At 44.9% G+C, this 22,164-nt stretch overlaps 1 protein-coding gene across 1 annotated transcript; it reads right to left on the reverse strand.

Moving 5' to 3' along the window:
- Positions 1 to 1,227: 1,227 nt before the first annotated feature.
- Positions 1,228 to 21,483, reverse strand: LOC126416642 (uncharacterized). Its single transcript, XM_050084431.1, has 2 exons — positions 21,341 to 21,483; positions 1,228 to 1,753 (listed from the first exon to the last, which is right to left on the reverse strand). The coding sequence occupies exons 1-2, from the start codon at positions 21,429 to 21,431 to the stop codon at positions 1,464 to 1,466; spliced, it is 381 nt and encodes a 126-aa protein (XP_049940388.1). The 5' UTR covers positions 21,432 to 21,483; the 3' UTR covers positions 1,228 to 1,463.
- Between the last annotated feature and the right edge of the window lie 681 nt (positions 21,484 to 22,164).

The following is a 22,164-nucleotide window of genomic DNA, read 5'->3' on the forward strand; positions in this document are numbered from 1 at the left end:
AGGAATTTGTTGCAGCTAATTGAGGTTAAGTTTGGTGTCGAGTTAACAAATTTGTTTCGACGTGTGCTGACTTACACTCACTTTTTATTCAATGGTCAGTACTACTAATAGTCTGATGGAGTTGCAAGGGGAAGCCCGTTGTCACCTACTGTGGCCAATTTGTATACAGAGGACTTTGAGGAACGTGCATTGGAGTCAGCTACCTTGAAACCTGGCTGTTTTTTCAGATATGTAGACGATACTTTTGTTGTTTCGCCTCATGGTGGTGAGAATTGAAACCGGTTTTTGGAACATCTGAATTCAATCCAGCCGAATATTCAGTTCACTATGGAGGTGGAAAAGAATGGATGCCTTCCCTTCCTTGATGTGTTGGTCAAAAGGAAGTCTGATGGTACGTTGGGACATTCTTTTTATAGGAAGCCCACCCACACTGACTTGTATCTGCGAGCTGATAGTTGTCACCATCCAGCTCAGCGTGAAGGAGTACTTCGCACCTTGGTTCACAGGGCCCACGTTATCTCAGACCCTGAAAGTTTGGCAGCATAGCTAGCACATCTCGAAGTCACCTTTCGTCAGAATAGTTATAGCGAGAGGCAGATCAAACGTGCGTTGCCCCATCAGCCTTCTGTGCAACGGGTGAGTGACGATAGCAACGAAGTGGCACCTAAGTCTACGGCCTTTTTGCCTTACGCAGGAAGCATCTCCAACAGAATTGGCCGCATTTTGCGGAAATATGATGTGAAATGTGTTTTTCGACCACCTTCTAAGATTAAGGCCCTGTTGGCGTCCGTAAAAGATGATCTTGGTTTGCGTAAGGCTGGGGTCTATCGTATTCCTTGCAGTTGTGGCATGTCACATATTGGCCAGACAATCAGGACTGTGGAAGACCGGTGTATTGAACATAAGCGTCACACACGCTTACAACAGCCGAGCAAATCCGCTATTGCCGAACATTGCCTTGACACCGGTCATCCTATGGAATACAACAACACGGAGATTCTGGCTTGCACGTCAAGCTATTGGGATAGTGTTATTAAGGAAGCTGTTGAAATCAGACTATCAAGCAACCTTATTAACAGAATGGAGGATTTTGTTTAAATGCTGTTTGGAATCCGGTTCTGTCTCTCATCAAAAAACAGAGGGACAGAGTTAGTGCTACCCCACCTGTTGATTAATAGTAACTAGCGATATTTCTGATGTTGGTTATCTTTGGTTGTGTTGACACTTGTTCTGTGTGTGGTGTCTTCCTTGTTTCTCCTCTATGAACCGAGGTATTAAATTTGCTTGCACATTTTTTCTTCCTTGCATTTGTGCCTTGAGAATGGCAGGGTGTGCTCCTGTCGAAATATCGGCGGTGTTCGACGACGTCACCCGGCAGCAAACCCGTAAGTTATTTGAACGTATGAAATAAGTTTTGTCATTTGACGACATATATGCTGCCAGGTACAAGACGACGTTCCTTATTAGAATCTCGTGCGCGGCAGAGTTCTGAGGTCCGGTACTCTGGTGCCGAGCATGCGCAGCTCCGGCTGCGCCGCGGAGTCGGCCTCCGCCTCTGGAGGCGGCGCCGTGGAGGGGGCGGCGTCGTTGCGGCAGCCGCAGGCGGGCACTGGCGCGCGGTAGCTGCAGCCCAGCGAGCCGAGGTGTCCCTGGGCGCGGCACAGCAGCTCGCAGCCCAGGTCGGGGATCCGCAGCCGCCGGCTCAGCTGCGAGCACACCGGCACCCCGTCCTGGCAGCACCCCTCCGGCGCGTCTGCAACCGACAACACCGGCCGCCTACCCTTTTGTTTGCAACCCGGAGGCAAAGGCTGAAGAGGAACACACTACACACTGACAACGGTAACTCCCCATCTCAGCCCCCTCACATTTAGTGGTGAGACGGGCCATTGGACAGCCCATCAAAAACTGAACAAAGATGGAGCACGAAAACAGGAAGAAGGTGTACTGAACTGTGCGAAAAAGAGGCAAAATGGAAACAATGGACGGTCAAATGTCAACATCTGCAACGTCGAGAGACTGTAATCGACTGTGGCCTCGTGGTCACGTGGTCACGGTGTTGGACTGCTTAGAGAGAAATCTGGGTTCAAAACTCACTCACGCCCCACTTTCTTAGCACAAAATTATGAACTGGCCTTCCGGTCTGTGACATGTCTGTTCGCTGTATTCAGATGTGTGTCTGTATCGTGATGTAACGTCCGTCTGCAACAGCGACGTGTAATGAAAGGACTTCCCGATATAAGTACCTCCTATTTGCCCTACACAAGTACCACATGTTATGCCTCTTCCGTTACATTTTGGAAGCTTTGACTCTTATTTTACTTCGTTGTGTCATAGCTTACACCTCTATGAGAGGTCTACGAGGCATCAAGCATACTCTCACTATTCATAACATTTACTTCCGATGGTAATATATCTGAGTCGTGTTGCGGCTCACATTGGTGTCGTTGGTAGGTTGGCATCATGTAATAGGTATAGTGGCGTGTCGTCTTCTTCTTGTGTTTACTGGCGCCACTATGTTTGCTAGCATTGTCTGTTCGTGAGTGGCAGCAGCAGCGGTTAGTACGCTGGTACTATCTTTGGAGGGACGTCAAGTGTTTTCCAGTTTGGAGTATGTCAGGGAGTTCAGTTGGGACGGAGCAGCAGTGAGGTCAGGCAATGCGAGGACATGCCTGGACCGCTGGCAGCACGCAGGCACTGCCGGATCGAGGGGCTGCAGTTGCGATGGCCGCAACCTCCTTGTCCACCGGACCCAGGACGTTTGAGCTGAGTGAACATTAACCCAGTAGTGGAACCTCCACTATTTTGAGATCACGCCGTTTGTTCACACATTGCTGCTCACAGGGTCGCTGAGATGAAGAGCAACGAGTGGAGTGTTTGGAGTTGGCCAAATTTATTAGCTGTCTTCCACTTCTTATTATTAATCATTGAATTCCTTGTGTTATTATTGGTGAGGTTCAACCAGCAGTATTTTTTCTGCCTAGTGGCCATTAACGCCCCCGTCACCTGAGCTGGAGGTTAGTGTATTTTCGTCGCACTTGCCGCTGCTGTCCGGTAAGGCATGTAGTTCAATAGCCTCCTTGATTGTGGTTCGGATATTTTGTTTCCTTTGGACTAATTTGGTCATAGTGCTTCCTTCTGCTTCTGGATGTTCTAAGCACTGGATTCTGAAGATGCAGTGCTGTCTGCCAGTTCCGCCTTGCCTCGGTTATTTCATCGTTGTATTGGCTATCAGACGTTAGGTAGATTATGCAAGAGTGTTGGTCTGCGTTTAAACTGTCACTGGTTTGAGTTACCATCCGCTTAAGTGGATACAACTCTTGGCTGCCTGCCTCATCGTTTACAAAGTTGAGCGACTTTCTCAAGTCGATCCTTGGAGCACTGTCTGAGGTCCACTTCTCTCTTGGTTTGGTCAGAAATTTTTTAACAAAAATATTTTAATTTTGATTTATTACTGTTAGGGCCTTCAGCCGACAAACAGTTTGAATTCCTTGTTAATAACGCCTTCAGCCGTGAGTGTAATTTGTCTTAAGAAATTTTAATCAGACAAAATATCTTAACTCTGAATTGTTGATGATCGTTCTTGAAATATCGCTTTCAGAAGTTTAATTGCTTCTCAAGAATTTGCTATCCAGGCCTTCAGCTGTCAAATTGTTTTTTGAGTTATTACTATTGGGGACTCCAGCCGACAAATAATTTGAATTTCTTGTCAATAAGGCCTTCAACCGTGGATGCAGTTGGTCTTAAGAATTTTTAATTGGATATTGTCTCTTAGTAGTGAAATTTTGATGGTTGTCTTTAAAAATATTTTAGTATCTCCTGGAGAACTTAAACTGGTTCTTAAGAATTTGCTATCCAGGTCTTCATCCGTCAAATTGTTTTTTGAGTTGGGACCTTCAGCCGAGAGACAATTTGAATTTCTGGTCAATAAGGCCTTCAGCCGTGAGAGCAACTTGTTTAAAAAAAATTTAATTAGACATTGTCTCATTAAACTCAGATCTGATAGTTGTTGCTTATTGTCAACTTTATTTGCAATTGTTTCGAAATAAGGTGTACGTGATTTATAAAAAGACTGAACAACCAACGGTATCTGATTACGGCCCTATCCACACTGAATCATGCCTTCCCCTAATAACCCAGGTCTCAGTGGTAGCAGAGCGTGATTATGATTGTAATATTGCCATTACAGTTACCGTTGGTTCAAATTGTAACTCTGCCAGTGTTACACATATTTGTCTTTGCTATTTTGTTGTTTCAGGTGACCGATTCTAATGGCAGTGAGGCAGTGACCCGGGATCAGCCTGTTGCGGAAGGGCCACCTCATTTGTGAGTTGGCAATAAGGGGCCAGCCTATTGAGGGTAGTAGGCTTCACTACTGGGTTAATGTTCACTCAGCTCAAACTCTCTGGGTCTGGTGGACAACGAGGTTGTGGCCCTCGCAACTGTAGCCCCTTGATGTGGCAGCGCCTGCATGCCGCCCCCCCCCCCCCCCCCCCCCCCGCGCGGCCGGTCCACACTGCTCCTCCCTGCTCCTCTGTCCCAACTGAACTCCCCGACACACTCCGACCCCGAAAACACTTGACATCCCTCCAAAGATAGTACCACCGTACTAGATATCGATAACTGCTGCTGCTGCCACTCGCAGACAGACAACGCTAGCGAATGTAGTGGCGCCTGTAAACACAAGAAGAAAACGAGATGCGACTATCCCGATTACTCGATGCCAGCCTACCAATGGCACCAATGTGAGCCGCAACACAGCTCAATGTTCTTACCATATGAATCATATGCTATAAGCAATGTATAGTATGACAATTTTCGAGACTACAGAAGGAGAACAATCGTGCCAATGACTGATCTGGCAGTTCATAAATATTCGGAAAAAAATGGAGGAAGAGAGAGGTATGGATACAGATCACCCGTTTTGCGGTCCAACACCGAGACCATACAGCCTCGATGTGGTTCTCAGGAGTCGCTCGATGTTGCACGTCTTGAGCTTGGTATGTTCACTGTTTCTGCTTTGCATCTTTTCTCCAGTTCAATACGCCTTATTCTTATTTTCATGCTTCATTGGTTCAGTTTTTGACAGGCTAGTCTCTGAGCAATTTTACTGCTAAATCTGAAGGTGGCGCGATGGGGAGTTTCCCTTGTGAGATGACAAACGTCACAGCGATATGCACATATACAGATGGTGATAGTATCGCGCACACAAAGTGTGTAAAGGCAGTGCAGTGGCGGAGCTGTCATTTGTACACAGCTGATTCATGTGAAAAAATTTCCGACGTCATTATGGCTTCACGATGGCAATTAACAGACTTTTAACACGCAGTGGTTGTTGAAGTTAGACCCATCAGACATTCCATTTCGGAAATCGTTAGGGGATTCAATATTCTAAAACCCACAGTGTCAAGACTATACCGAGAATACACAAATTTCAGGCATACCCTCTTACCAGGTACAAATCAGTGACCGAAGTCCATCGCTTAATGACCGAGAACAGTGGCGTTAGCGTAGAGATGTTAACAGATAGGCAACATGACCGTAGAGATCCATGGGTGATGTAAGGTGAACGTATCTGTTACGACTGTTTGGCGAAATTTGGAATTAATGGGCTATGGCAGGAGACAACCGACCCGAGTGCCTTTGTTAACAACACGACATTGCCTGCAGTGCCTCTCCTGGGTTCCTCACCATATCGGCTGGACTAGATGACTGACAACTATGACCTGGTCAGATGAGCCCCCATATCAGTTGGGAGAGCTATGGTAGTGTCCGAATGCGGCAAGACTCCACGAAGTCATGGACCCAAGTTGTTCAAATGGTTCAAATGGCTCTGAGCGCTATGGGACTTAACATCTGACGTCATCAGTCCACTAGAACTTAGAACTACTTAAACCTAACAAAGCTAAGGATATCACACACATCCATGCCCGAGGCAGGATTCGAACCTGCGACTGGAGCGGTCGCCCGGTTCCAGATGAAGCATCTAGAACCGCTCGGCCACCCCCAACGGCCGGACCAAAGTTGTGAACATAGTACTGTGCAAGCTGGTGATGTCTCCATAATAGTGTGGGCTGTGTTTACATGGAATAGACTGGGTCCTCTGGACCAAATGAACCGATCATTGACTGTAAATGGTTATGTTCAGCTACCCTGTGACCATTTGCAGCCATTCATCAAATTGACGTTCCCAACCCACGATGGAATGCTTGTGGATCACAATGCGCCATGTCACAATGGTTAGCGATTGCTTTGAAGAACAGACAATTTGAGTGAATGATTTTGTCACTCTGATCCCCAACAAGAATACCATCGAACATTTACACGACATTGTTGTGAGCTCAGTTCATGCACAAAATCCTGCACCAGCAACACTTTCGCAATTATGGGTGGCCATAACGCAATATAGCTCACTACATCGACGCGAGACTTCCAACGGTTTGTTGAGTCCATACCACATCGAGCTGCTGCACTATGTCGGGCAAAAGGAGTTTCGACACGATATTGCGAGATATCCTACGAAAATTGTCACATCATTGTATATTTCCTTTCCTGAGAACGGAGCTGTCGGGCGCTTAGTAAATGTTGTGTTTGAAGTGGTCGTACAATAACGTTTACATCATCTATATAACAACAGACACATGTCTTTCATAGTAGGAGCTCTCTCACGTGCGTACACACATTCCCTCCAGCTAGTACTTCTGATATAAGATCCTTTGATTCAAGCTTCTAAGAATTTCATTGACATTATTATCAGCTGAGTTTCAAATTCCAAAATTTATTTTGCGTCAGGTTGAGGCGCGGCATCAGACACCCATCCCAGTATTAATAACTTGGTAGACGGAGATAAGGAATCAGCTGGAAACATATACAGATGGATGTGAGAGTGTATGAAAGTGAGATTGGTGAAAACAGCATCGTGATTCGAGCTAGGGCTCACGAGATTTTCAAATTTTAACTGAGTTTAATGATCTGGATTCATGAAGACGTGAGCAGCCATTGTCACAGTGGAAGGAGTAGATGCACACAAAAATCCAAGTAAACACAATGGAAGTGCAGATTGCGGCATCTCAAATTCTGGAAGGCTGGAGTAAGAATACTGAGAGTGACGAACATAAAAATATGGCTTAGTCTGCAGGGACAGACACATCAGCTACGGTCTGGTAGCTGGTAGCCTGGTCCAAGAAATGCAGAACAAGAAAGGAAAAATAGTCCATCGTGAAATTACGGGCTTTCAGAGTTAGGAAGAAGGAGGAATTATGTCATGTATCGCTCTGAAAGTGCCTTCACTGGACACATCTGTTTATGCCATTATAGTATGAGAAACATCAATAATCTTAACGTGAATGGTCTGACGTCTTTGCAGCACAGAACGGCTAGCAGTGGGGGTGGCACGCCATTGTTCAAGGAGGATGTGGCTGGTGTTGAAAGAGTCGGACGTGCAGCCAACGTCAGCCCCATATCCATGGCATGATCAACTTACTTTTATTCATGTTAACTTGATACGTCTAATCAAGTGCAAAAATACACTCCTGGAAATCGAAATAAGAACACCGTGAATTCATTGTCCCAGGAAGGGGAAACTTTATTGACACATTTCTGGGGTCAGATACATCACATGATCACACTGACAGATCCACAGGCACATAGACACAGGCAACAGAGCATGCACAATGTCGGCACTAGTACAGTGTATATCCACCTTTCGCAGCAATGCAGGCTGCTATTCTCCCATGGAGACGATCGTAGAGATGCTGGATGTAGTCCTGTGGAACGGCTTGCCATGCCATTTCCACCTGGCGCCTCAGTTGGACCAGCGTTCGTGCTGGACGTGCAGACCGCGTGAGACGACGCTTCTAGTCCCAAACATGCTCAATGGGGGACAGATCCGGAGATCTTGCTGGCCAGGGTAGTTGACTTACACCTTCTAGAGCACGTTGGGTGGCACGGGATACATGCGGACGTGCATTGTCCTGTTGGAACAGCAAGCTCCCTTGCCGGTCTAGGAATGGTAGAACGATGGGTTCGATGACGGTTTGGATGTACCGTGCACTATTCAGTGTCCCCTCGACGATCACCAGTGGTGTACGGCCAGTGTAGGAGATCGCTCCCCACACCATGATGCCGGGTGTTGGCCCTGTGTGCCTCGGTCGTATGCAGTCCTGATTGTGGCGCTCACCTGCACGGCGCCAAACACGCATACGACCATCATTGGCACCAAGGCAGAAGCGACTCTCATCGCTGAAGACGACACGTCTCCATTCGTCCCTCCATTCACGCCTGTCGCGACACCACTGGAGGCGGGCTGCACGATGTTGGGGCGTGAGCGGAAGACGGCCTAACGGTGCGCGGGACCGTAGCCCAGCTTCATGGAGACGGTTGCGAATGGTCCTCGCCGATACCCCAGGAGCAACAGTGTCCCTAATTTGCTGGGAAGTGGCGGTGCGGTCCCCTACGGCACTGCGTAGGATCCTACGGTCTTGGCGTGCATCCGTGCGTCGCTGCGGTCCGGTCCCAGGTCGACGGGCACGTGCACCTTCCGCCGACCACTGGCGACAACATCGATGTACTGTGGAGACCTCACGCCCCACGTGTTGAGCAATTCGGCGGTACGTCCACCCGGCCTCCCGCATGCCCACTATACGCCCTCGCTCAAAGTCCGTCAACTACACATACGGTTCACGTCCACGCTGTCGCGGCATGCTACCAGTGTTAAAGACTGCGATGGAGCTCCGTATGCCACGGCAAACTGGCTGACACTGACGGCGGCGGTGCACAAATGCTGCGCAGCTAGCGCCATTCGACGGCCAACACCGCGGTTCCTGGTGTGTCCGCTGTGCCGTGCGTGTGATCATTGCTTGTACAGCCCTCTCGCAGTGTCCGGAGCAAGTATGGTGGGTCTGACACACCGGTGTCAATGTGTTCTTTTTTCCATTTCCAGTAGTGTATATTTTGATTTGTCATAATTTTAGGCTGACTTGGCCAACGGCCTTGTCGCAGTAGTAACACCGGTTCCTGTCCGATCACCGAAGTTAAGCACTGTTGGGCTGGGCTAGCACTTGGATGGGTGATCATCAGGTCTGCCGAACGCTGTTGGCAAGCGGGTTGCACTAAGCCCTTCTGAGGCAAACTGAGGAGCTACTTGATTGAGAAGTAGTGGCTCTGGTCTCGGAAACTGACGTACGGTCGGGAGAACGGTGTGCTGACCACATGCCCCATATCCCCACCCAGTGACAACTGTGGGCCGACGATGACATGGCGGCCGGTCGGTACCGTTGGGCCTTCCTGGCCTGTTTGGGACGAGTTACGCTGACTTACGTGTTAGACGAACAGATAACGAGCAAAGCTTGTGCCATGCGATGCACCTTCACTCCAACTCATGTTGGTACACGTGATGATTTGTTTCCTCTAGCTGTTTAATGTTTCATTGTTGTGATTGTGTTATCACTGCCGACTTCTTGATCGTGACGACGGTAGATTTAGATAATTTTTTGTCTTTCGGAATACTGGAATATTAATTACCAGCAGATCCTAAACTACCCTGGCGTTGTGGTTTTAAATCCCGCACGCCAGAGAGCATCAAACATATACCACAGCATAACAGCGTTGTGTCAGCTTATACTTGTAAATTCATATGCGAGTAACGGTTTCGTTGGAGGAAGTAGTGCCGTGTTGTTAAGAAGTGGTTATGATCGCATTATCTCTGTGAATTCTGATTAAACAACTTTTAACTCTGTACAATTGATATAACGAATGTTGTTGTTCTGGTCTACAGTCCGAAGGCTGGTTTCGTGCTGTTCCCCGTGCCGCTCTATCCTGTGCTAGCTTCTTCATCTCCGAATAACTACGTGTACTACAACGTACATTCTTCTGAATCTGCTTAGTGCAATCATCTCTTCGTCTTCCTCCGAAGATTTTACGCCACACACTTCACTCCATTATTAAATTGGTGATCCCTTGATGTCTCACAATGTGTCGTGTCAATCATCTTCTAGTCGGGTTGTGACACAAATTCCTTTACTCTCCAGTTGTATTCAGTACCTCCTCATTGGTTGCGTGATCTACCCATCAAATCTTCAGCATTCTTCTATAGTACCACACTTCAAAAGCTTGTATTCTCTTCTTGTCTAAACTGTTTATCGTCCATGTTTCACTTCCAGACATGGCTACACTCCATACGAATACTTCAGAAAAGATTTCCTATCACTTAAATCTTTCAATGTCAACAAATTTCTCTTCTTAAGAAACGCTTTTCTTGGCGCTGCAAGTCTACATTTTATATCCTCTCTACTTTAGCCCTCATCATGTATTTTGCTTTCGAAATAGCAAAACTCATCTACAGCTATCAGTGTCTCATTTCCTAATGTAATTTCCTCAGGATCACCTGATTTAATTCGAATACATTACATTATCCTGTAAGATCTGAGATAGGTTGTAGGGGCAGTATTGCCTCAAGTGTTCCTACATATTTCCGGAGTCCAAACTGATCTTCCCCGAGGTCGGTTTCTACTAGTTTTCCCACTCTTCACTAATATAATTCGTGTTAGTGTTTTCAACCATGACTTGTGAAATTAATGGTTCGTTAATATTCACAACTGTCATCACCTGCCTTCTTTTGAGTCTTTTTTTTTTTTTTGGGGGGGGGGAAGGAGACCAGACAGCGAGGTCATGGGTCTCATCGCTCATCGGATTAGGGAAGGACGGGGAAGGAAGTCGGCCGTGCCCTTTGAAAGGAACCATTCCGGCATTTGCCTGGAGCGATTTAGGGAAACCACGGAAAACCTAAATCAGGATGGCCGGACGCGGGATTGAACCATCGTCCTCCCGAATGCAAGTCCAGTGTCTACCCACTGCGCCACCTCGCTCGGTCTTTTTTTGAGTTGGAATTATTATATTCTTCTTGAAGTCTAAGGGTGTATCTTTTGTCTCATATATCTTTCACACCAGATGGAAGATTTTTATCGTGGCTGGCTCTCCCAAGGCTATCAGTAGTACTGACGGAATGTTGTCTATTCCCTGTTTCGACATAGATCTTTCAGTGCTCCGTCAAATTCTTCTCTCAGTATTATACTCCCCACCTCGTCTTCACATACACCCTCTTCCATTTCTGTAATACGGCAAGTTCGTCTGCCTTGCACAGTCCTTCTATATACTCCTCCCACCTTTCAACTTTTCCTTCTTTGCATAGGACTGGTTTTCTATAGGATCTTTTGATATTCATCATCTCTTCTCAATTCTCCAAAGAGCTCTTTAATTTTGCTACAAGAAGTATCTATCTTTCCCTTGTGAAATGTGTTTGTAAATCCTTACAATTGTCCTACACCATTCCTGCTAAGCCATTTTGCACTTCCTGTCACTCTCATTTCACATTCGCCTGCTTCATTTAGTACATTTTTATATTTTCTCCTTCCATCAGTAAAATTTGGTATTTCCTGTGTTGTCCAAGGATTTCTACTGTTCATTTTCTTTTTACCTATTTGATCCTCTGCTGCCTTCACTATTTCGTTCCTCAAAGCTACTCTTTCGTCTTCTACTGTATTCCTTTCCCCTGGTCTACTCAATCGTTGCCTGATGCTCCCTCTGTAATTCTCAACAACCTCTGATTTTGTAGCTTATGCTGGTACCATCTCTTGAATTTACTATCTTTTTCCAATTTCTTTAATTTTAATCTACAGTTCATAACCATAACATTGTGGTGAGAGTTCACACCCGCCCGTGGAAATGTCTTACAATTTAAAATCTGAATCCTAAATCTCTGTCTTACCATATAAAATAAATCTGAAGCCTTCTGGTGTGTCCATGTCTCTTCCAGGTATACATCCTTCTTTCACGATTCTTAAGGCAAGTTTTAGCTGTGATTAAATTACGCTGTGTGTAAAATTCTAAGGCAAATTTCTCTTTCATTTGTTTCCCCCAGACCATATTTACCTACAACCTCTCTTTCTCTTCGTTTTACAACTATCAGATTCCAGTCCTCCATCATTATTAAACTTTCGTCTCCCTTAACTACCTGAATAATTTCTTTTATCTCACCACACGTTTCTTCCGTCTTTTCACCATCTCAGCTTCGTTGTGGCTGCATCTGTGGTAAGGTTGCCTGCATTTGCTGAGGCACGTAAGCCACCTCACCAACAGAAAGGTCAGTGGTTCATGGAGGCAATGGACACAAGTATGGAATGTAACGGAGGAATGGAGATGACCAATGTACACCTATCCAAGCCACGGGCCCTCAGGAACATATAACGATTTTACCAAATTGGTTTGCTATTCATTTACTGGTGTACCAACATCTGCCAGTGCAGTTTTGTCAGAGTATTCGTAATCAGAGTTCATATGTTGCACCGCATTCTATTGTCAACAGCACCGCTGGTAATAGAAGGTGAAATTAATAGGTTAAGGATGTGAGACGCAGTACAACGAAGAGGATCTGTTGTTAACTGAGTCACGCACCGCTATTAGGCTTCCACTTCCTAGTACAGGCAGTTTGTAACACAATAAGTTGTTGTTAGGGCTTCGACAGTTATTTTCTCTCGAAGTAAAACCATGTGTTTTGCTTTGATTGTCACCAAAAAGGCTGAATCATGTTATTTTCAAACACCGGAGGTATTAACAGAGCGATTCATGTGACAGGTGGTGATGGCTGTGTGTTGGTATACGGCCTTTTAGTATGGCATGTGAGGGAGAGTCATAGAAAGAGAAAGCAACTCGCTAGGCAGTGACGCAACGGGTAAGCCTGCACCAAATCACATTATCTGCAGAAAGGGCCTCCAAGGATTTGGCCTGTGGTTCAGGATGATGACGTGCAATGAATAAGCAGCAGTTCTAAGAACGATATGGGCCAACTAAGCACTGTTTCGTTTTAGAACAGGCTTGGTAACTGAGTCATTTTTAGTGTGCAAAATAAAGGTTTTACGCAAAAGAAAGCCCAAGACGACCTTGTAGAATACTGAGACAGTGAGGAGAAAAGCTATGCTCCTTAGGCCTGATGTTACGACCTGCGCTCTGGATCGGAACATCAGCAAATGATTTTGTGATTCATTGCTGGTGTACATTTGGCCCAGTTTGTCCCAGCCACCAGCATACATACTGTGAGAAGGCACCTCAAACATCATTTGACTCCACAAACAGTCCACTGATTGTCAGATAAAGAAATATGCTACTGCATCCAGAAAAGCCCGCCTGTCAACGTTCTGGGATCTCAAAGTAATATCTAACACCTAGGGAACTATCCTTGATACAATTTTTTAAAACTGACATATTGAAAGCTGAAGTATTCGACTCATTAGATTTTTGTACAAAAACTTAAAAATTACAGTATTTACATTACTGGTTTCAGCACTTGATTATCGTCTTCAGATGGGATTAATACCCTAACACCTCTAGTTATGAAATCTTGTTTCATACGTCAATAAATTGCCATATCCTCACATATTAAAAATGACTGAAATTAAAATATGCCATGTGCTATTCATGTAGCGATAATGGAAGAGAGGGTTACAGGAAATGGGGGAAGGGAACAAACTAAGGCCATAGGTGAAGTGAGGAGGATAACAGGGTGTTCTGTTTCTACTCATGATTACGCGTTTTTAATATGAAAACCTGTATTTTGGTAGTTTCGTGCACTACCTCATTATAGAATTTCGTCTTTTATATCGAGTATGCGAAGGCATACTTTCCAAGAAATCAAGGTAAGAAACTGTTACGATTGTTGCTTATGTACCCGCAAAGTGGTGAACATGTGTTCGATTCCCAACTGCATTGATTTTTTATTTGTATTTTTGCCATATCAGAATCAATAGCAATAGAAGGGTTAATAACGTAAATAAATCAGTTACGTTATGCCGTTTCAAGGCAACACCACACCGAGGATCAATAAGAACTACCATTTTCTTGGTACAATATCTTATAGTTAAATGAAAGTTGATAACATATTTACGACTAAATCTTTCAGGGAATGGAAAGATACAAAGCATGGTCATACGTTTCGTGCTGGGAATAGCGCACTGAGGAGAGTTGAAAACTTGCGAGGTAACTCCTCGTGCGTGCTGGTTCGCGTCTCAGGGTGACCAATTTTTTTTTTTATTACCCTTCGCGTTTTCTTATAGGTTCTGATATTCTATTATTAGTGTAAAAAAAGAATATTCTAAAAAAATTCGATGTTATATAAATGTTAGTGCGCTGTTCCTGAAAAGTGACTTTGTATAGTTGGTTTATATACGTACAAGACACCTGGCACTACTTGCAGTTTGATATTTTCCACTTCTTGTTTTAAGTTATGTATTTCACATGTTGCAAAGATTCTGCTGCTGAATAGGAGCAGGCATAATTTAAGAATTAGCCTAGTATTTTACTCAAAAGTGAAATGATGAAATAATTTTTATCTTATTTGGAGAATTTGGTAAATTTGTATCGCGCTGTCCATGATGGAACTTATATAAGACGATGTCCTTATTGACTCGAAGTGATACTTTCCATTTTGTCTTATGACATGCCAAAGATGTTGAAGCTTTAACTGTTGTATACTACAGAGAGAACAGAATGACTAGCATATTAACAAGGGAGCAAATGTGCATTTTGAAACGGCTGTACACTTCGTAAACAGTAGTGAGCGAGCCAGGTACAGCCTAAAACTGCCTCTGGAGCGCTCTGCGATCGCGTATACCACGTTGAGAATACGTATCGTAGACTATTTGATCAAAAGTATCCGGACACCTGGCTGTAAATGATTTACAAGTTCGTGGCGCTCTTCATCGGTAATGCTGGAATTCAATACTGTGTTGCCCCACCCTTAGCCTTGATGACAACTTCCATTCTCGCAGGCATACGTTCAGCCAGGTACTGGAAGGTTTCATGGGGAATGGCAGCCCATTCTTCACGGAATGCTGCACTTAGAAGAGATATCGATGTCGGTCGGTGAGGCCTGGCACGAAGTCGGCGTTCCAAAACATCCAAAAGTGTTCTACAGAATTCAGATCAGGACTCTATGCAGGCCAGTCCACTACAGGGATGTTATTGTCATGTAACCACTCCACAACAGGCAGCGCATTATTAACAGGTGCTCTATCGTGTTGAAAGATGCAATCGCCATCCCCGAATGGCTCTTCAACAGTGGGAAGCAATAAAGTGGTTCAAACATCAATGTAGGCCTGTGTTGTGATAGTGCCACGCAAAACAACAACTGGTGCAAGCCCCCTCCATGAAAAACACGACCACACCATAACACTGCCGTCTCCGAATTTTACTGTTGGCACTGTACACGCCGGCAGATGACGTTCACCGGTCATTTGCCATACCCACACCCTGCCATCGGATCGCCACATTGTGTACCGTGATTCGTCACTCAACACATCGTTTTTCCACTGTTCAATGGTCCAATTTTTACGCTCCTTACACCAATCGATGCATCGTTTGACATTTACCGGCGTGATGTGTGCCTTAAGAGCAACCGCTCGACCATGAAATCCAAATTCTCTCACCTTCCGCCTAACTATCATAGTACTTGTAGTGGGATACTTTTGATCACGTAGTGTATGCACAAGACGCGTCGTTTCTGAGCGATCAGCAGTACGTTGAACCAGGCACCCTGAACGGTGACGTCCAAACGCAGGGACCATGTGCCGACGGCTTAAGTCTGTGACGTTAATCCATGAATCAAATTCTGGCCTGGCTGGAGACAGAGTGCAGCCTTTCCTTCATCATGGCACCAGGAGGATGTGGATGGTGAATCCGTCGTCACGTCTACCTTTTACCCACTATGAATATACCCTGTATTCTGACAGCAGGCTGAGTGGACCTGGAGCCGTACGAGACATAATGGAACGAGTAAAAATAGACACTTGCTACACGGGATTAAACTCACGAGCTCCACGGCTGGAGTCTGGTGTTCTATCCATTAGAACACGACGTCGGCTGGTTGTGCATCTGATTTCAAATGTTATTTCACTTGTGACATTCTGTGCTATTTCTCTTATCTCAGAATCACGTAACGGCATTGTGTTGTTCTGGTTCAATTTTGTGGTAATCTTGAGACAGTCTTTATTTAATATAATTGGTCAGGCAGAATAGCAGAGTAAAATATTAAAAGTGCTTCATGATTTTAAGGTCAGGTACAGGAATTATACCAAAAAATGCAATGCAACATTCCACTGGAGCGTCAGGAAGTAGAATTGTTCTTCAAGGAATTATAGCGAGAGTAGTAGCATACCTCATCATTCTGTTTTCATTCGAGAAACAAATGAATCATCCGTGTTAACTGAAGTGTTAGATTGAAAACCAACAGTAAAATGAGAGTGCATGATGTTGCAATTTGCAGAGATGCGAAGAGATTTTCCCAAGGATCGAAAATATTTTCGAGCAGAAACCAATGAAAAGTTGTGCAAACAAAGTAGCGATAGGTGATGCACGTCGCAATTCCACATAGGAAATGAGTGAAACAAAGAAACCTAGTACCAGCAGAGAGAGAGCGTACACTGGCAGTAGATAGGTCAGTAGAGGATAGTGACAAAGTGTGATTGACATTCAGAGAAAAGTGTCTGGCAGTGCAAGTCCAGTTGGAAAAGCCTATGCAGAAATTATTGTTTCGCAAGTTCATGCTTTGAGATAGGTACAAGAGGATAACGATGTAAGGAAAGATAGCGACGTGAATGAAAGCAACTGTAGTCCTGCAAAGAAACGCCTTCTTGACAGAGCGGAAGGTTGAGAGAACAGGATCAGCCGGCAGCTGTGGCCGAGCGGTTCTAGGCGCTTCAGTCCGGAACCGCACTGCTGCTACGGTCGTAGGTTCTAATCCTGCCTCGGGGATGGATGTGTGTGATGTTCTTAGGTTAGTTAGGTTTCAGTAGTTCTAAGTTCTAGGGAAATGCTGACATCTGATGTTAAGTGCCATAGTGCTTAGAGCCATTTGAACCATTTTGAACAGGATCAATTCCAATGAGTAATGGTAGTGGTCCAGGAGTGAAGTATACATGTCTCCTACAGCAAGTGCAAGTCACAAGGGATAAAACTAATGATACAACAGACATTTTACATTTCGCAGCAGACGATACCATTTCAATGAATATACTGAAAGGAAAGTTAGATAGTATAAAAAATCCATTGACATGTTGAAAGGCGGCAATGTGTTTGCATAACATTACTGTCTACAGAATCAAACAATGGAAACTTCAGGTTTAAATGTCAACAATATTTTAGAAAGGATAGATTGCTACTGACCGTAAAGGTGACACGCTGGGTTACAGACAGATACAATGAAAAGATTTTTATGCATTTAGCCTCCAACCAAAGCCTTCTTCAGAAAATAAAACACACATGCATTCATCAAGCAAGCACATTTCATGCACACACAATGGCCATCTCTGGCAGCTCGACCCAGAATGCAACTGTATGTTGAGTGACAATGTGGAGTGGGAGAGAGGAGAGGGAGAGGTAGTAGGGTATGGTTGGGGGAGAGAAGACTGCTGTCTGATGGAGTGCGCAGGCACTACATGGAGGCGTAACAAGACTGCCAGTTGCAGCACTAGGAGACCGTAGGGTAAGGAGGTGGGGAGGGGTCATACAGGGAGGGGAAAGGGAGAAGAGCAGGGAAGGGGAAAGGTGGGTGATTGCGTTGGCAGAGGCTGGAACACAATGAGGGTGAGCGGATGTGAATAGGAAGGAGACAATAGGACAGACGGCGGAAACTGTTGGGTGGAGGTTGTAGGACAGTAGACTGGCATAGGCTGAGGCCACGATAGTTACAGGAATGGAAATATGTTGCGATAAAACCCATTTGGCCAGTTCAAAAAAGCTGAGGGCAGAAGGGAGGATGCCAATGGCCATTGAAATCAAGCACATTACGTCCAGTTGCTTGTTGTTCATAGTTTGGTGGCGGCTGTTCTTCCTGGTGAACTACTGGTTGGAAGTTGTATCGATAAAAATAGTTGTGCTATGACTGCAGCAGAGCTGGTGTGTGACGTGGCTGCTTTCATAGTTGGCCTGATCCTCTGATGGGGCAGGATAAGTAAGTGACTCGACTGGTCAATCCATCCACTCTTCACCCCCTATTCCAGTATCTTCCCCTTTTCCTCTCCCCCCATGCACCTCCTCCCTACTCCCTCACCCCACAGCCTTCCGATGCTGTGCCTGGCAGTCTTGACATGCCTCCATCTAATCCCTGCACACTCCACACCACTCCTCTCTCCCCCCACCCATACCCTGCCATCCGTCCCCCTTCCCTGCCCAGAACCAGACTGTTGCTCAACGTGGCAGTTTCATTCTGTTCTGAGCTGCCAGACATTGCGATCATTTACGCATGAGATATGCTTGCTCTGTGAATGAGTGATTTCTTTTCTGAAGGAGGCTTTGGCTGAAAGCTAAATAAGTAATAGCCTTTTCACTAGGCCTGTCTGCAAATCAATTTGTCATCTTTACGGTGATTAGCAAACTATGTTTTTCATGCTAACTTACAGATCTAGTTAGGTTAACCTACAATCTTGATTGTTCTAACTACGGTTAATGTATAACTTTGTATGGTTTTTACCTAATTTATCTTCAGCTGTTGGCCTCGTCTGCTTAAATTAACGCATATACAGTAATTGGTAGACCTTTTGTTTTGCTATTCTCTTCTGCTCGATACATAGACCTACTAAGAGTTGGAAACGTTTTTCCACATCCCACCCTATCGTTCCCTTGGTCACAATCCCGCCTTTTTGTAACCTATTAAGCAGCGTACGGCGTACATTGCGTGTACTGGCACATCAGTAAATTTTCTTTAATGTAAGTCGACGCTATACGAGACGACGAGATGCTGGACAGTTGCACAGAAGTACCGTTATACATATTTAGATGTCAGTAATTTAGAAGGAGGCAATCAGTTTTTCTCTATGCTACAGAACTGCTTATACTTTTTTTTCGGGGTATGCGCCAACATTACTGTCAGTGCAGAAGTAAGTTTTGAAATGCACGTATTCGATCCTGGCTAGCGATTACATAATTCTCTCGATTTGTTCTAGAGTCTGCTTCTTCACCTGGAATCATTTCATTCTTTTATGACTTCGTAAGAGTGAGTAATTTGTAGGTAATTAAACTTGTAATTGTATGTAATTAAGTTGTAAAGCCGTTATGTCCGACCAGTCCTTTTCTTTGAATGGAGACAATAGAAGAGAAAACTACAGCCTTCATTATAGGGGTGGAAGGTAATGTCAAACGTAGACATACCCATTTGTATAGTCACCACTGGCAACTGGCAAGACTTCTTCTCTAACACGTGCGTTTTCTGCCTTACTGTATTACCTGAAACGCAGCCGGTGGTAACACAGGATAAGAAAAATAAAACTAGCCCGGAAAAATATTTATGACACGGATTTGACGCTTGTTGAAAAAAATGAGCATTTCCCATTATTCAAAATGCTGGAAACAATGATTTCAGTGTACCAGTCGGTTGCTGTCACATGTCTGTGCATGTGCGTCTCTCATGTACTCTGTCCCGAGCACATCGCTGCGCCTTTACGTTAGTTGAGCAAGAGAGAGAAGCAGACGTGTCTAGTGACCAGATGTCACAGAACACGCGTCGTAACCATCCATGTCACTGTTGTTGCATGATCTCAAGACTGCTGTTGTGGTGCGCAATATCTGTTGTTACGCAATGTCTGATGTCCACACTGTAACACCAGTCTTTCAGCAAACTGTTGATGCTAACCAGCATGTCCGGAAATATTTAATTTTTATGTGAGTCAGCCCACAGAAGATGAACGACAGTATGGATATTGTTAATATCTGCAGCCATTTTTCCTCAGTTGCTGCTCCAATTATGTTTTACCATACAGATAAGAAAATACTCGGTCTTCTGCAACTGACCGTTTTATGGCAGTCTTATGCCATAAAAGCAAAAGAGAAGCAATATGATCTATTCAGGAAGAATATTTTACACAGAAGGTCATAATATACAAAATGACCAAAAGAGCGACAACAGAAGAACAATATTCAAACTAAGTCACAGTTCACATTAAAAACGAAATAAATAAAGATTTCCTTCCCTCCCTCCCTCCCTCCCTCGCCAGACCTTACATAATTAGATTTTTGTTGATGGGGCTGGAGGACGTCTGACGTGTACAAAAGGAAGCTGAATACGCGAGATGAATTGCGTGGTCGTATCATGGTAGCGCAGTTCACTCAGATATGAAACACAACGTTTTCTTCAAAGAGCTCACAAACACAATGAAGTTTATGGTGATATATTTGAACATTTATTGTGAACTGTACAAGAACTGTAATGTGACTTGTGCGATAATGCTTAGACATGAATGTGTGAAAAATACTTATGTTTCATTTAATACTTATTAAATCGCATGTTTTAATGTTTACTAGCAGTTGTACATGTATGGATTTGTAAGCCTGACAATGTATCAAGTAATGCATAAAATAAATAGTAATGTACATTAAATGTGTTCTATCTCGGAAGCCAATGTATCCAACAGTGAATTTCTTTGCTTCAAATTGTCTTTCCTGTCATGTCCCTGAATACTGGCAATTCCTTCTGCGGCACCCTATATTCGTAAACATTTAGATAAGTTAAATGAGCTGCATGTAATCGCTGCATCACTCCTATCAAAATATTTCTGTTAAATCATTTTCTTTGTGTTATAGACCACTGAAGAGGCCTAGTATGAACAGGCGAAACATTTTTGGTAGACATAATCGTCAGTTACTATTTCAGTGGGCACAGTATCATTGAGATTGGACCGTGGATCAACGAAAACGCATCGTCTGGTGGGATGAATCACGTTTCTCATTACACTAGGTCTACTTTCGTGTCCTGGTACGCCGTCACCCACGGTCAGAGCTGTTCAAAACATGGATCGCGCTACAGAGGCTAGTGGGGGTCATGACAGTTTTGGGGTAATTGATCATCTTTGGGGACCACCCGCGCCATTTCTTGCTTGATGTCTTCTTCGATGGCGATGGCACTTTCCAGTGGGATATCTGTCTTTCATAAGGTCATAACCGTGCTACAGTGGTTTGAAGAGAATGATAATGAACTACCGTTCATGTCTCGGCTTCCAGAGTGATCTAGTCTCAACTCGAGTGGACACAGCTGGGACTCTGTAGACCGAGAACTGACGGTAACTGCGTAACCTGTACATAGACATCTGTTACCACAAGCTTACCAGCGGCTCGTCGAATCCACGCCGCTCCTGAACTGCCTTCCAAAGCTATTAAATAGGTGGTCATAATCTTTTGGCTCATCAGTGTGTATTAGAAAGTAATTTTAAATTATTTTATCACATACATACTCGGTCGCCAAGCCCACAGCACAATAATGTTGAAAGGAAACGCAGGCAGCAGCCACAGCAGAAAGAGCAGTTACCTGGAGAAGCGGCTCGCCCATACGGCATTCCGAAGCGAGACGCCGCCGTCAAAGCGGCCGTGGCCACCAGAACGGCCAGCACCGCCTCCATGGCTGCAGTGTGTGTGTGGCCGGTCGGACACTGGGCCTTATGCTGGTCGCTGCCACACACGGACGGCCCTGACACAGCTATCGGCGTAACTCTTCACGGACAGGGACAGGCCTTGCAGATAAACCTGCCACCTGCTGACCTTCCAGGAAGATATCCTTTTATCGCCGAGTTAACGACGAACAATGACTTTAAGACAATTTCAGCTCACCACAGACCACGCTGCGTCGCACATTCCTCGACGGCGGCGACGAACACCGCAGCACTTACACCTACAAGTGCAGTGGAATGTGGTAGCTATATGGGACATCCTCGCAGAATAAAAACGGTCGCCGTACCGAGGCTATCACGATGATGCCTTTTTTAGACTGTTATCTCACCGAATCATGTATCTAGAGACCCCTCGAAATATAGTCATTGATCACACTCCCTCCCCTATCCCTCCAGCCCTCTCATTCTGTAATGCCACAGAGACTATAAGGAAGATCGTTTCTCGTAAGCATGGCACTCAGTCATAATTAAATCATTTAAACCATGCCTGGATCCACGCACAACTCTAAACTTTTCTGCAGCAGTTGCAGGGGATCAACACTGCTCAGTGAGTTTCTTTAACACAATACGTTACATTTTTGACGTCTCTTCCTCTTCTGTCCAGTTTATTCTACTATCACGTATTGATTGTCGATCTTACATTCAGTTGTGTCATCCAGCACATTCAACAAAACGCTGTACTTGA

The sequence above is a fragment of the Schistocerca serialis genome, chromosome 8 (assembly GCF_023864345.2).
Source record: "Schistocerca serialis cubense isolate TAMUIC-IGC-003099 chromosome 8, iqSchSeri2.2, whole genome shotgun sequence".
In the NCBI taxonomy this organism is placed as follows: Eukaryota; Metazoa; Arthropoda; class Insecta; order Orthoptera; family Acrididae; genus Schistocerca; species Schistocerca serialis.